The 16,632-nt window shown below is 35.1% G+C and overlaps 2 protein-coding genes across 4 annotated transcripts in view; both read right to left on the reverse strand.

Annotated features, from left to right (window-relative positions):
- The window catches only part of LOC126766154 (craniofacial development protein 2-like), a 119,198-nt gene extending 114,761 nt beyond the window's left edge, over positions 1-4,437 (reverse strand). Inside the window, exon 1 of the mRNA XM_050484025.1 lies at positions 1,158-4,437. The gene's annotated coding sequence lies outside the window, so the exon portion shown is untranslated. The remainder of the gene's footprint in view (positions 1-1,157) is intronic.
- Positions 1-16,148, reverse strand: part of LOC126766156 (zwei Ig domain protein zig-8) — a 37,800-nt gene extending 21,652 nt beyond the window's left edge. For 2 of the 3 annotated variants that reach the window (XM_050484027.1, XM_050484028.1), the window contains exons 1-5: positions 15,937-16,147; positions 13,899-14,014; positions 13,500-13,710; positions 9,059-9,112; positions 7,612-7,714 (exon numbers count right to left, since the gene is read on the reverse strand). In XM_050484027.1, the coding sequence (XP_050339984.1) occupies positions 7,612-7,714; positions 9,059-9,112; positions 13,500-13,710; positions 13,899-14,014; positions 15,937-16,042 (590 nt within the window). In that variant the 5' untranslated portion in view covers positions 16,043-16,147. Of the gene's footprint in view, positions 1-7,611; positions 7,715-9,058; positions 9,113-13,499; positions 13,711-13,898; positions 14,015-15,936 lie in introns of all 3 variants that reach the window. The other variant, XM_050484029.1, reaches the window with a different exon arrangement.
- Between the last annotated feature and the right edge of the window lie 484 nt (positions 16,149-16,632).

A 16,632-nucleotide genomic window follows, 5' to 3' on the forward strand; every position in this document is an offset into this window, starting at 1 on the left:
CGAACTTCTTCATGGTCGGGCAATGGAACGTCTGCTCCATCGTCATCGATTGGGAAATCGGGTTCTCCTTCTCCTGGTGTTGTGCGTTCCCTGCCATTCAGCAGGCTGGAGAAGTGTTCCCTCCATAATTTAAGTATGCTCTGGGCATCAGTGACTAGATCACCTTTGGGGGTTCTACAGGAATACGCTCCGGTCTTGAAACCTTCCGTAAGCCGCCGCATTTTTCGTAGAATTTTCGAGCATTACCCCTGTCGGGCAGCTTATCAAGCTCTTCATACTCACGCATTTCAGCCTCTTTCTTCTTCTGTCTACAATGCGTCTCGCTTCCCTCTTCAACTCTCGGTATCTATCCCATCCCGCACGTGTATTGGTCGATCGTAACGTTGCGAGGTAGGCAGCCTGTTTTCTCTCCGCTGCGACACGGCACTCCTCGTCGTACCAGCTGTTCTTTTGCACTTTCCAAAAACCAATGGTTTCGGTTGCAGCTGTACGTAAGGAGTTTGAATGCCGTCCCACAGTTCCTTATACCGAGTTGTTGACGAGTGCTCTCAGAGAGCAGGAGTGCAAGCCGAGTAGAAAATCGTTCGGCTGTCTGTTGTGATTGCAGCTTCTCGACGTCGAACCTTCCTTGTGTTTGGTGGCGCGCGTTTTTTGCTGCACAGAGGCGGGTGCGAATCTTAGCTGCAACAAGATAGTGGTCCGAGTCGATGTTAGGACCTCGGAGCGCACGCACATCTAAAACACTGGAGACGTGTCTTCCGTCTATCACAACATGATCGATCTGGTTGGTAGTTTTTCGATCCGGAGACAGCCAGGTAGCTTGATGAATCTTCTTATGCTGGAATCTAGTACTACAGATAACCATATTTCGGGCCCCGGCGAAGTCAATCAGCCTCAACCCATTTGGGGATGTTTCGTCGTGGAGGCTGAATTTACCGACCGTAGTGCCAAATATACCTTCTTTGCCCACCCTCGGCGACGGAGTCTCTCTCCCACCACGAATCCTACACCAAACTTGCGCTCCTTTATATGGCCACTGTAGTAAATGTCACAAGGACCTACTCGTCTCTGTCCTTGTCCCGTCCATCGCATTTCTTGGACGGCGGTGATGTCAGCCTTTGTCTTTACGAGGACATCAACCAGCTGGGCAGCGGCACCTTCCCAATTAAGGGACCGGACATTCCAGGTTCATGCCCTCAATTCGTAGTCCTTATTTCGTTTGCCATGGTCGTCATCAAAAGGGGGGTCTCTCATCCGAGGCTGGTTGTAGCTCTTCACTGGGGGTGTTTTTACGTGGCGGGTCCCAAACCCAGCGCACAACCCTTGTAGGGAATGTTTCGCCTTCTCACTTTAGCTCGCCTTCGAACGGATGTTCTTAGGCTACCCAGAGGATACTTGGTCAAAGACCGGAAGTAGTGAGCTGCTTGAGCCATGTGTAAAAGAATCGTTTCTGGCCACTCCCAAGTGAATGGCGATCAGAGAACTTTCCTCACTTGCGTGAACTTCTACACATGACTCCATCCTTGTATTACTTAGTGTAGAAATAATTTCAAAAATTACAGTATTTTGGTAGGAAAATTAGAATAGTATATACATATATTACGTGTAGTATTTAAAAATAAATAATAGTTTAATAAGTAGAAAAGTATAATATTATTTCTTTAAATTAAAATAAATATAAATAAGAAATGTGTTGTAAGGTGTAGGGTTTCTTTATTTGTATTTTTATTAGATATTTAATTTGGCTGAATCGGTTGGGTGTAGGAGACACCAAAATTAAACATCTGTTTGCCTGTGATCGGCACTTTTCCTTATCTATGAGGTTGAATAAAAAGCTAAGGTTTAATGCTGTTCCGAACACGCATTTGCCAAATGCACCGGAACCTCGTTTGAAATATAAAAATGTTTTTAGTCCCAATTCAAATATTGAAATGGGAACGGAAGAATTTTCTTTTTTAAATAATGATACCGAATCAGGATTGCTTGATAACGGTAATAATTTGATGCTATTAGCATCCGTGGCCAAAGAGGCCCAGGAGGAAGTAGGATTTTTAGGGATGGCTAATTCCAGGGAAATAGGCAGTCAAATAAATTTAAGTTTAGTATCAGGAGCTCTTAGGGAACAAAAATTGGTGGAGGAAAATTTGTGCTTGAAAAATAAATTAGAAGAAAAGGAGAGGGAAATTAATTACTTAAAATATCAGTTAGAAGATTTAGCAAAGAAATATAGAAGAATAAAGAAGGAATTAAAGGAGAAAGAGGAAGGTTTTGATTTAATAGGCCACTTTAATAGTAATTTTCCTCCACAAATAAGCGCCATAGTGCGCAATAGTATAAAAAATTTCAACCGAAATCCCAATGGTCGTAGATACGAAAGTTATTTTAAAACACTGGCTTTAGGCGTTTACTTCTTATCACCTTTAGCTTACAGACACCTTAAGCCAATCCTTAGGTTTCCGGATGAGAGAACTCTGTACGAGTTTGTTTCGGAATGGCCCCGCGATCCTGGATGTAATAGCAGTAGTATTAGATGTTTAGAGTTGAGAAGTCGGGGATTTAGTCAGGAGCAAAAATTCGTGTCTATTTTGTGTGACGAAATGGCACTTAAGAGTCATATGCAATATTTACCTAAATTTGATAAAATTGTAGGAGTTGAGGATTACGGCGATGAAAATCGCTCTGGTAGAATAGGTAATAGTGCGATGACTCTGATGGTCCAAGGTATTGGTGGAACACCTTGGTCTCACCCCTATCGTATTTTATTGTCCATGGTTCCTGTAAAGGTGATGTAGCCAAAAAATATATTTTTGAGGCCATTACGCAGTTACAAAACATAGGTCTTAATCCATGCCATTTTGTTTGTGATCAGGGTTCTAACTTTCTCAATTTAGCTAGGGTCTTAGGGGTTTGCGAAGAGCGCCCATCCTTCAATGTAAATGGCAAAGAGGTATTTTTTTTTAATGATAGTCCCCACCTTTTAAAAAATACCCGAAATTGTCTCGAAAATTTTAAAAATAAAGTAAGTTTTAAATCGCGTCCGATAAGTTGGTCCGATATAGTGCACTTTTATAATAAAGATTCGCAAAATCACATTCGCTGTGCACCGAAATTGTCTGATGCTCATATTGCGCCAAATAATTTTCAAAAAATGAGTGTCAAACTTGCTAGTCAAGTGTTCAGTGACACAGTCGCTTCCGGAATGTTATCGATTTATAGTTCCGGTCATTTGACTTGTCCCTCAAATAGTTACTATAATACCGCGGAATATATTTTATTTATTAATAAATTATTTGATATATTTAATAGTAGTAATTTTGAAGCTATTTTGCCCAACAAAAAAGTTTTTTCGGCAACTCCCGAACAGTTGCAATTTTTAGACGAGGCTCTGAAACTTTTAAGGACGATTAGGGTTAACGATGACACCGGGGCTGACATCACTTCATCTTTCAACTATCTTAAGGGTTGGATCCTTAATATAAATAGTTTAAAACGATTGTGGCGATTCTTGTCACGCTCAGGTTTTCAACATGTACAGACGAGACGATTATGTCAGGACAACCTTGAGAATTATTTTGGACAAATCAGAAGGGGCGGTGGTAGATGTGTAAGGATAACACCTTATATGTTCTGCAATTTGTTTAAAAAATCATGGGGGTTGCGTTACGCCAACTTGGTAACCAACGGAAACTGCGAACCGACAGCTCCCAACGAAAGCTTTTCTCCTAACATTTCGAATGATATAATAGAAAGTGTGTGTAATGACCGTTTAATGCAGGACTTATCGTGGCAAGAGTTCCAGGGACTTCCACGACCTGAACATTCGTTCAATATGCTAGGATTAGACAGCAACTTCGAGGTAGATGATGTTGAGGTAGATTTTTTTAGAGACAATGCAATTGCATATGTTAGTGGCTATTTTTATATAAAAATATTTAGGGCACACACTTCCTCTCAACCCTTACCTTATTTAGGAGATGAGTTTTCAATCGAATACCTCTTTACGCAAGAAAGGCAAATTGACAGATGCAATTTAATTAAGCCGCCTCAGGGATTTTTAGATTACTTAAAAGAAATAGAAATAATTTTTGTTAGGGAATTTGATTGCGTTTGTCACAGGATAGGCGTAGGGCAGTTATTATTCGATAAAATGAAGCATGTCAGCCCTTATAAATGTTGTAGTAAAAGCGATAGTAATGCTAATCTAGCACTATATATTAGGATTCGTATATTTTTCGCCCTTAAGTTTTTCAACAGGAACCTTAGTAGACCCCATTATAAAACAAAAATATTATGTGTTTCACATATGTAGGATTTTTTGGAAAAAATAGCTTCAAAATTGGCACATAAATATAATATTTTCGAGACAATTTTATATCCTAATTTTTCTTCGACTTCTTGTTTCGTCTTTTTAATTATATTTTGTTATTTAAAACTGGGTTCTGGGAAACTTTGGCATTATGTATATGTATATTTCTGTAAATATTATTTTAAGTTATATTAATTAAGTATATTCATATATGTATTGAATACATATATCTTCAATTTGTGATATTTTTAAATGAATTGTTTTGTTTTTCTGTTTTTTTATTACAATAATTTGTTACATTATGAATTGTTTTGTTTTTGTGTTCATTTATTATTTTAAATTGTTACATCAGTTATAAGAAATGTATTTATTTATCTACATATTAGTACTATGTGGCATACATATTGTGATATTTTTTGTGAATTGTTTTGGTTTCTGATGTTTATATACATTTTTTTTATTTGTTAATTATGTATTTATTTTTAATATGTACATATATGTAGATATATATTATATTTTGTGTTGTATATGGGTGATATAGGCCTACTGGGGAACCGAGCACCCAAAAATAATATCGGTAACGCGCTATTTGCATACCTCAGTGGTAGTGTGGAAATTGCAAAATGTCCAAAAGTAGTTTATAAAATGCCCAATCTAATATTTGTCAGCAGTGGCATCATTGGCAAATGTTATAAAAAATGCGAGTTTTGACAGCTCTCTCTCGATTCAAAGAGTCACGTATCATATTATCCATGCAGACGTAATCGGACGACTGCCACGGCCACACCATTAATCGAAAACTTATAAAGTACTATAACTAAGCCGTAAACTAAGATGCTGAACTCCAATTTGGCTTAGCGAATCACATTAAGGCGGGGCACCTGTGGTTTGAAAATCCCTTATAAATTTATTATATATATCTTTCGAACCAATAAAGCTATATCACCCAATTTAGCACAGGTCAAATCTTTTCAACCCTTTTTACGATAGTGTGAAATCGCTCAAGCCAAATCCCTACTGACACTGCAAAAATGAATGACATAGCCGCCGACTCCCATACAATGGTTTTTTACAAACTTCTAAAAGTATGATAAATCAATAACTAAATGCGTCAGATATTTTAAATTTTACATTTTATATATATCGAGACTTGCTCAACCGATTTCAAGTAAATTCGGTGCATAAGTTTCGTCTAAAATTTCTATGTTTCAGTGAAATCGGATTACAACCACGCCTACTTCTCATATAACACAATTTTAAAGTGCATTCTGTAAGCACTCTCGAGTCACTCTTTGAGACATTTATAGGCTAGTTATTATTCGCAACACAGTCTCTAGTCTTAGTCATAAAATATTGTCAAAAATGTGCGACTTGACCAGGTTACAAAACTAAAAAGAACTCTTGTTTGCCATTTTGAATATACTGAATAGAGGTCATCTTAGAAATTAATCGATTGTCGTTCTTTATGTTTTGTAAATCAATTTCATATAAATTTCGTAAATATTCTGAAACAAGCCAGCATATATTTCGCTATGTTATAGACAATTTAATATTTGTTATCGACAAATTTATTTTCATTCAAGTGTAAATACATCTAAATGAGAGCTGATTATACCTGTTCGTTTTCAATTGAGAGAATTTCTTGACAGTCGTGCACTGAGTTGCAAAATCGTCTCAAGTCACAAAAATTGTCTCTAATTTAAGATCTCAATTTTAGAGACTTGTGACTGTATCACAGCACAGATTCGCTCGATTAAATTCGATCTAATCCATTCCCATTCCAGTATACAACTAAAACACCAGTCAATGTAGCGGGACAAAATTCCCGAACGTACCACCTATGACCAAAAATTGTCCAAATCGAACAAAAGTTGTTAAAGCCCCTAGTTATCGAATATGTGGACCCCAGTACCTTTAATTGACTTATTACCGAAAATAATGGTCAATGTGTGAGGTATATAACTGAAATTAGTAGTAATCCTTTCCTGATAATAGTATATCTGAATGTAAAAAATGGGCTGAATCCGGTCAACCCCCATATACCTAATATAAAGATTTTCAAACTTTCAGGTGACTTCTGCCACATACAAGGTCTGTCGCAAAAGAAACAGAACTTTTTAAATATAACTGTTTTTGGTGGCGCCACCTATTGGTTGGTACATGAAATAAAAAGTTTGATCTCTTGTTGACATTACGTAAAAATTTTAAGACAATTGGATAACTACAATCGATGTTATCGATCAAAAGGTGACAGCAGCTTTTGGTCATCGGTCGTAAAATGAATTTTGAACAAAGACCAAATATTAAATTTTGTTTTAAGCGTGGGAAAACGTTTACTGAAACATTTCAAATGATGAAAAAAGTGTATGGTGATCAGTGCCTATTCCGTAGTAATGTGCATGAGGGGTTTAAGCGATTCCAAGAAGGTCGTGAGGACCTCTGTGACGATCAGAAGTCGGTCGTCTTCAGAAGTCAAAAATAAAGACAATGCTGATTTGTTTTTACGATTCCGAGGGTATTGTACACCGAGAGTTCGTCCCACCTGGCCAAACGATTAATGCTGTGTTTTACCTTGGTGTTATGAAGCGTCTTTTGTCACGCATTCGTCGTGCTCGACCATATTACCGTGAGGCAGGGTCCTGGCGCCTGTTGCACGATAATGCGCCGTGTCATCGGTCGACGCTTGTCACTGATTTTTTGACAAAAAACTCCATATTAACCATTAATCACTTACCCTACTCACCTGATCTGGCACCCTGTGATTTTTACTTATTTGGAAAACTTAATTTGCCCATGAAAGGACACTGGTTTCAGGACATTTCAGCTATCCAAAAGACGACGACCGATATTCTCAAGAGCATTCTGAAAAATTACCTTAAACACTCATTTGAATTGCTAATTGACCGGGCTAAACGCTGTATCGAAGCACAAGGAAACTGCTTTGAATAAAAAATATAACTTTTGAAAAATATTAATTTTTTGTTGTTTTTTTAACAGTCCTGTTTCTTTTGCGACAGACCTTGTATACATATAGCCCAACATTTGAGTTATCTCAATGAAGCTGAGAAAGCGTTTTTTATTGATGTGCATTTTATTAGCATATGGCATGCTGGTCGACACTACCCCCAACTTCCGTATTTTAACATAACATTTTCCCAGCACCTAAAGGACGTACTTTGATTGTTGCTAGTTGCAAGAATATAAAATGCAAACATTGATCTTTTTTACTTATTTAAGTTATAAACGTATCAATCTGTAATCTTTGTATATGATATTTGTAATTTTTTTTTAGTTTTTTATCTTACCAAGCCACGCTAGATGCATGAATGTTTACGGAACAAGCTAATGCGATTGTACTATCCCGCTTTACATGAATCTCTGTTGAGCCGAGAATTTTCGCACGCGCCGCTAAAGAAAGAAATAAGATATAAACATACTATATATGTATATTATATTGAAAATACATATGTATGTAAATAATATAAAATCATTTTTCTGAAAACGCGCATGGCATACCGGATGTATGCGTATTATATTTACGCGTTGAAGTTCTTGTTGTCTCAACTGAACCTTCCCCTCACTCCTCAAATTTTGTTTTAAATATCTACAAATGAATTTCGCGTAGTTAATGGTCATTACAAACCTTTTGATTTCTAAAAACGTTTTTTACATAAGAGCAATTATGTCTGGTAATTTACTCTCCATAAATAAAAAATGTTTGTCAAAGCCATATGCAAATAATATTCTGTAGCAACTAGTTGCAAGAGTATAAAAAAAGTTCAACAACCAAAAAAGAAGTGGTTAAGATTGAACTGTGAAACTGCATATGGTTAGAGGAAAAATTGTATTATATAAGATCTGATATTAAACCATCGAAAAATGCTTACAGGATTCATCAATACAATAATGTTCTCTCTTTCCTTAGCACTGGACGATACTCAAGGAAATGGCGAACTTATCATTCTAGTGTTGTGAGGGTCAATAATGCACAATGAACAATCTCAGAAAATAAGTATATATTTCCATCGTACATTTTAAAAACATAATCGCATCTATTACTCTGTTAGTTATAATAACCCAAGTAACTTCATCAGTAAGGTTAATATATTAATTTAATACCATGTTCCGACAAAAAATTTTGGGTGGTTAGATTACATTTAATCTATTACTAATCTGGACTGTCCTCACTGCTGCTGCAGATTTATAAATCAGCTGATTTTGAAAATTTTACATTGCTTAATATTTATTAAAAGAAAACATTGTAGTGTCATATTTTGTTCAAAAAGACGTTTTTTTATTATGTTAATATGGGCGTAATGGATGCATCTTTTGATTTAGGAATTGCTTTTAATTTTTGTGGTTTGCATTTTTTTCTTGTTTAAATATTTTTCTCTTTGTAATGTATAAATCAGTTGATAATCTAACAGATTTTCTTACTGGCAAGCAAGTAACACTAAATCAGAGTCGCACAGAGATATTTTTAGTAGATTAAATCTTCAAATCTCCTTGGTGTCGAGATTAACAAGTGTAATTTTTTGCGGCGGTCAGAACATGGTATAAATCAAATGAGACAGAAATCCTAAAATTAAATCAATTTATTTTAATTTCCGAATTTATACGATTATTTAAAATTACATTTTATTAGAAACCAATTACCAATTCGCATGCATTTATAAAACGCACTCATTGTTTAACAAAATTAGAACACAATGTACTTTTATCAAAATGTCATTTAATGACAGCAGATCTAACCTTTTGCATCATAGTATTGGGATTCGGTTATCTTATCTCTATTATCGGCCTCCGCTGCAAATGTAAGAGCAAAATAACAATTGCATTACTTATGAAATTTTTTAATTTATTTAGTTATAGAACGATCTCTAATAATTATCGTTACAATATTATGTTTTTAAAGACCTATATTAAGATGAAGTATGCAAATCCGGCCAAATGAAAGACAAAACCGATATCTAAGTACTAAAGCAACACATTCGCCACACCCTCGCTAAGTATCAAATAATATTTATTAAAGTATGAAAGGGTTATTTTCAAGCGCAGCTGAATATAATATATCCTATTCTCTCGTTTTGTAAGAATTACAGAAATGTGAAACAGTTCCAAACATCAATCAATCAGAAGGACGGAAACCATTATTTTTGGCATATGAGGCAAGGTCTGAACTAATCCCATCCATGTTTGATACACAACTTTTTAAGTGACTAGCCCATGTAAACATGTGATGGCAATTCGATTTCGCCCAAAGTAAAGACGCCATTTAATTGGTATGCGACAAATTAGCACAGAATTTTTTGGATTGTTCTTACCCATTGCCAATTTTTAACCGATCCACATGTAAATCGACTAGACTAGCTCTACGTTGGGCGACAATGACGGACTTTACCTACCCGCAACCCGTACCTCCTTAGAGCGCCAATTACTGCCAGTAGCAAGTATTATCAAACGGACGCACGGACGATACCATAAATAGACTCGCCAACTTACGTAATATATTGGCAGCATGTTGTATCTAAAAGATGTGATATTATTAATTTAATTTTAATTTTTGGGTATGCGTAATCGGGATTTGCCATTTAATCTTATTAAAGCCAGCAATTAGCATTGGTGCAAAAGGAACACAACACAAATCGAGTCTCCGATGAATGAATTATTTCGTTACCCGTTGCTTGCAAACACTTTAATCACCTGCCATAAAAAAATGACAGGATTAAACAATTTAAAATAACAAAAAAGTGCCTAACCCTAGAAGACACATTTCAGATGGAGAAAACGCATAGAATTTGTAATATCTGAAGTTGTACACATATGTATTTGCTTATTTTCATACAAACTAACCCCGCTCATTTATATGTATATATATGTATCAGAAATGCCAAAAATGTATGTGGGTCAAACCACGTCAAGTGATCTATGAAAATTTCGCAAAATCACCGATTTTGAAAATGAGCAGTTCGTTAGATGAGGGAAAAGACACATACCTAGTGTCATATATATTTCGTAAAAATTCTTTTTTTTTTGTTAAGGTTATTGAAGGTTGAAATTTAGAGCATGATAAAATTGTAAAACTATTTTCTCATAAACTACTAGAGATAAGTCAATGAAATTTTTCGAAGTCAAAGAAAAATTTTCGTGCTATATTATAGTTTTTTTTTTCACCGTCCATTTGTTTAAATAATAGAATTTTACATAATTTTTTGTTAAACAATTGAAATTTTTCAAACATATTACGCCAAAAACAACTTAAAAGTGTATGGCACAACGCGGAAAATGTTTACCTTTAATAATCTGCCAAGAAAATTTATTCATTAATGCCATTCAAAAGATATTGAATTTTTTGTCCCCTCTTCCGCTCTAAAAACGTACGGCACATACATCGATGCTCAGTGCGCTACGTAAGCTTCCGACATCTGTGCCGCAAGAAAAATATGAAATGTTATAGCATTGACAGACGGCAGCGTTAATAATCCGGATGCATTAATCCGGATTAATTCAGGAGTAAATGAAGATAACTCCGTTGCTAACTCCCATTTAATCCTCAAAATTTTAGAGAGTTAGCTGTATTTTTGTTGACAACATTGTTAAAAATGGCCAATTTTAGTCTATACAAGCAACACTGACAGATGTTTTTTAAATTTTTAATAATAAAACAAAAAATTTTATGTTATGATGTTATGTTATGATGCAGTTTTAAAAATAACGTGTTGATATGTTTTTGTAATAGAAAAAGGTTTTTTAAACATTGGTCGGCTAACAACCGCAATGTTTATCTTCTATCCATTTTCATTGAAAATATAACAAATATGACAATGAGGTGTTTATGAAAGTTTAAAACTCGCATAGCTGCCGTCTGTCACCTACAAATTTGGATCTGATTAAGTGCGCAGTTAATTCGGATTAATAGCCCTGACAGACGACAGCGCTAATATGCATTAGCGGGCTTAATTTACATTTACTTGCGTATTTGACCAATGTTGATGCAAGTTTGTAATGCACAAAAATTTCGTGCATTTAGCTGAATTTTCCAAATTTGAGTAGGCAACACTGCTCAAAAATGGCCGATTTTTGCTATTTTTTGACAGATGTCGCTTGAAATCTGCCGCCTTGTTTGTGTTTACAGCTTCAGAGGTAAACAGTTTTTATATTGCTAATTAAATTATGTGCAAGTATATTAACAAAAACAAATTTTAATATTTTTAGCTGGCAGAAAATAAAGAACGCACAGTTTGCTATCCAGTTTTCCAATATTCTTAACTTTTTCGCACACTTTTATTTCACTTCTTTTTTTAATAAATAAACAAATTTCACTATCAGCTGTCTAAATGCACAAGTCTGCCGTCTGTCATTATAAAATTGAAATGCGAATTAGCGTTGCTTAAGGCGCATTAATTTGCTCGTCTGTCAGGGCTATAACACTACCGTCTGTCAAGGCTATTACAGGAAAACAATCAATAGCTCTATCAAATTACTTGTTAAAAAAAATATTGTCAATTATTATGTACTTATAGACGAATGCGAGAACATACAGAATTATAATCAACACATAGTATAAAGAAAAGTCGATTTTTCTGTCTCTATGTCCGTTTGTACGCTTAAATCTATAAAACTAGGCAACGGATTATGATGCGGTTTTTTTTAGTAGATATAGTGATTGAAGAGAAAGGTTTATATGTATAATAACATCCATAGGGGTTTTGAGTTTTCTAATGTGATGTCGTAAATAATTAAATTTTTTTCCGTTTACGTTGCTGAACCCTATGAGATTTATCAAAATAATGTACTCAGTGTTGTACCCATTGAAAAGATCTACAGAAAAGTCCGCAATGGTATAAGTCTATGATCCATTTTTTCTTCTCGAAAATGCTATATCTCATTAACTAATGGTTATAATCCAATTAATAGAAATCATATACCTGGTAGTAGTATTATTATCTATGGGGCACCCACAGTAAAGCGTGGACGGGTCCTCTCGTAATGTATAATTTACATTTCTCGGGTCGAGTTTTTTACGTGGCGGGTCCCAAATTCAGCGCATAACCCTGTGAAGGGAACGTTTCGCCTTCACACTTTAGCTCGCCTTCAAACGGATGTTTTCTGGCTACCCAGACCTACCGGAAGTAGTGAGCTGCTTGAGCCATATGTAAAAAATCGATTCTGGGCACTCCCAAGTAAATTGCAATCAGAGACCTTTCATCACTTGCGTGAATTTCTACACATGACTCCATTCGCCAGAATTTAATCGAGCAGGTACAATCTTCTATAAGAGTGTACAGCTGCTGGCGTATGAAGATGATATGGATATCATTGGCCTCAATACCCGCGCCGTTAGTTCTGCTTTCTCCAAACTGGATAAAGAAGCGAAGCAGATGGATCTGGCAGTGAACGAGGGCAAGACGAAATATCTTCTGCAAAAATCGAAATCTGTTGTCGCAAAACCATCTTCTGTCCATTTATATAGACTTTGAGTACTCCGTATGAGGTTCTCCGTTCTAAACTTTTCAAGATCCGAGTTTTTTCAGATATATAAAAATACAAAAACATTTGAATTATTATTCTAATTCTGTACGTTCTTACATTCGTCTATATGTATGTACATAATAATTGACAATAATTTATATAACAAGAAATCTGATCGAGCTGTTGATTATTTTCCAGTAACATTCCTCCGGCACAGATGTCGGAAGTTTTATTAATAAAATTTTTTTGACAGATTATTAAAGGTAAACATTTTCCCCATTGTGCCACACACTTTTCAGTTTTTTTTTTTAGCGTGATATGTCTGAAAAATTTCAATTGATTAACAAAAAATTATGTAAAATACCATTATTTAAACAAATGGGCCGTGAAAAAATAACTATATTATATGCGAACATGTTTCTTTGACTTCGCAAAATTTCATTGATTTATCTCTAGTAGTCTATGAGAAAATAGTTTTACAATTTTATCAAGCTCTAAATTTGAACCTTCAATAACTTTAGTAAAAAAAAGAATTTTGACGAAATATTTATGACACGAGGTATGTGGCTCGTCCCTCAATTAATAAACTGCTAATTATCAAAATCGGTGATTTTGCGAAATTTTCATTGACCACTTGACCCATGTATAAGAAAACAAAAAATCAAAATTGCCACAATGAAGCAATTACATATATTGTATTTGAACAACAAAAAATGCTTACCATTTACTTCCAATGACACAGCTAAATTGATTTTCGGCTCTGTATTTACTTGACATTCATAAATTCCACTATCTCTTTTTTGTGCGTAATCGATTTTCAAGTCCCAATCATCAGCGCCTGGCGGATGTAAGACGGAAAAACGTTGATCGCCAGTGTATGTATAAATGTTGGTAGTTAGAATATGAAGATCTCGTTTACGCATCCATGAAACCTTAAAAATTAATAATTACGCAAACAATTAGTAAACATAACCGATAGACATTTCCAAACTAAAAGCTTTATTGCGAGAATGCACAACCGACAGGATTTATTGATTACCGTATTCACAATAATTGAATAAATCTGGGACTACTTACAATATTTGTGTTTATTTGATTAAATGTTAGGTCATTCACATACCGTACGGTTGCCTTTGTTCCTAACACGGCATTTTAATATGGCGGGTTCGTCAGAGACTGTCGATACGTTTCGTGGGCTAATGTCATCAAAATATGGACGCTCCATAGTTATGAAATCTGGAAAAAATTTATTGAAAATATTATTTACATTGGGGCAATTTAAGATAAGGTAGTTCTCATATTCGACGGGTTGGTTCTAGCAACTCGTGAGATCTCTATTCTAATATAAAAGGTTTTTAATTCATTAGTTAGGTGATGTAAAGAAAGAAAAACTGAGACGTGCATATTAGGGCCACAGAGCCTTTTGGAAGCTTGTTCAAAGCGCAATATCATGTTGTTCAATAAGTTTTGTCGTTTGATAAGAAAAACACAATTTTAAAATTCTGAATACACTATTATTCAGTATAATCTCGCAGAACATTAATACACTTGCTCCAATGATCGTCCAATCAGTGGATCTCATCCCAGAAGTGAGAATCCGGAAGGTCTACAAAATACGCTTCAACAGCCGTTATGACCTCTTCATTTTATGAAAAGCGCTAGCCACGCATACATTTTTTGCGTTCTGGAAACAAATGGAAGTCGCTAGGGGCCAAATCTGGTAAATACGGCGGATGCTCCAACAATTCGATCTTTTATTTATAGATTTTAGCCATTTTAAAAATGCTCTTTTGACACGGTGCATCGTCCTAATGAAAAAGGATTTTTTTCTACTGCAAACCGGGTCTTTTTTCACGAATTTTATTCCTCCAACTGGTCCAAAAGATTGTAATAATATTCGGAATTAATTGTTTTACCAGTTTGCAAGTAATCCACAAACAAAATTCCTCTCGCATCCCAAAAACTGATGACATAACCTTCTTGGCCGATTGCCGGACACGAACTCGTTTCGAAGCCGAACAACCAGGTTCGCACCACTCTTTGGCCTTTTGTTTTAATTCAGGATCATGGGGATAGACCCGTTTTTTTAAAACGCTCCAAATATTGCTGAGAAAGTCGCATTCGAATGTGTTTTTGTTCCATTGTTAGCGAATGCGGCACCCATTGTGCACACAGCTTTCTAAAACCAAAAATTTCACTTAAAATATGGCTCAAACTGCCGAATGAAATGTGTAGAGCCTCTACTAAAACTCTATCAGTCAATCGACGATCTTACAAAACCATATCATGTATTTTGGCCATGATCTCTGTTCTTGATGCGCCTTTTGGACGTCCATCACGTGGATCGTCTTCAAGGCTTGCACGACCACGTTCAAATTCAGCAACCCACTTTCCACTGTTCTAATTGTAGGTGAACAATCATTATACACTCTTTACATTCGTTCGTGACTTGGTTTTGGTGCTACACCTTCCAAAAATAAGAATTTTATCACATCACGATATTCAATTTTTGCCATTGTGAAAAAGTACTGTGACACGATGACACCAAATGACTTGTAAACAAAGAATGAATTGACAGATTGAAAACAAAAAAAATGGGCTAGTAGCAACGCCCTTCTTATCGAACGACACAACTTATTGAACAACCTAGTACACATTCACCAAAACAGATCCATAAAGACTCTTGTATATAGTACATTCCTGAACGTTTCTGGAGCATTCCATGTTTCCGTTTCTACAGAATGTATTCTAAATAGTATTGTGCCAATATGTGTTGGTCGTAATATACAACGTTGGGTCAGAAGCTTCTAAATCTCTAGTAGAATAATATAGAATGAGACCATGCTAGAATAACTGAGGAACCCTATGATTGCACTCTACAGGTAGTGGCATTAGCGAACAAAATTGCTGAAATATAGAAGTATGAAAATATAATTTATTTTACGTGTAGGAGTATACTAGTTCAGTTATGACACAACTTCCTGTGCGATGTGACGTCATACGCAAGTATGTATGTATTAATAATGGTTTCTCTTGTTATTAGATTCAACTTATGAACATACATATTACTCTTCTATCCTTATGTATAAACCACTTTATTTTAATAATTTATATATATGTAAACTTTAAGTTGTTTAAAAATAAAGTAAAATGCTCACCGTTCAAACTGCTCTGGGACGTAGATTGAATATGATTTAAATAAATGTGCAAAATCAGATACAAAAACGGTTGTAAACGAATATTATTTATTATTGCGCTTATCATGCTGTCGTTTTCACCGTTTATTGATGATTTTTCGACACCAAATCCACATTTAGTCGAGTATGTCCTTTAGAAACTGCAAGAATCAAAAACTCATATATTGCTTATTGATATAAACATATTTCAAATAAGAAAAACGTTAACTTCGGTTACACCGAAACTACATATGTACATATGTATGTATAATATCCTTCACAAATTCAGAAGACTCCTCACAGGAATTTGGTTATGATCAGTCAGTTTTTATTGCAAATATATGCTATAGTGTTCCGATATTAACGGTTCCGACAAATGAGCAGCTTCATGAGAAGAAAAAGAAACGATCAAAATTTCGCATCCATATCTCAAAAAGTGAGAGACTAATTCGCGCACATACATACATACTGACAGAAGGACATGCCTAAATCGACTCAGATTTATATATTTTTAACCCTTATGTACATATGTATGTATATATTTTACAAGGTCTCCGATGTTTACTTCTGGTATTACAATAATCGTGATAAACTTAATATACCATGTTCAGGAAACAAAATACATATATCCCTAAAGATTTATAGTATTGACTTATTTATTGGGATAAAAAATCATAA

Source organism: Bactrocera neohumeralis, unplaced genomic scaffold (assembly GCF_024586455.1).
Source record: "Bactrocera neohumeralis isolate Rockhampton unplaced genomic scaffold, APGP_CSIRO_Bneo_wtdbg2-racon-allhic-juicebox.fasta_v2 cluster11, whole genome shotgun sequence".
Classification (NCBI taxonomy): Eukaryota; Metazoa; Arthropoda; class Insecta; order Diptera; family Tephritidae; genus Bactrocera; species Bactrocera neohumeralis.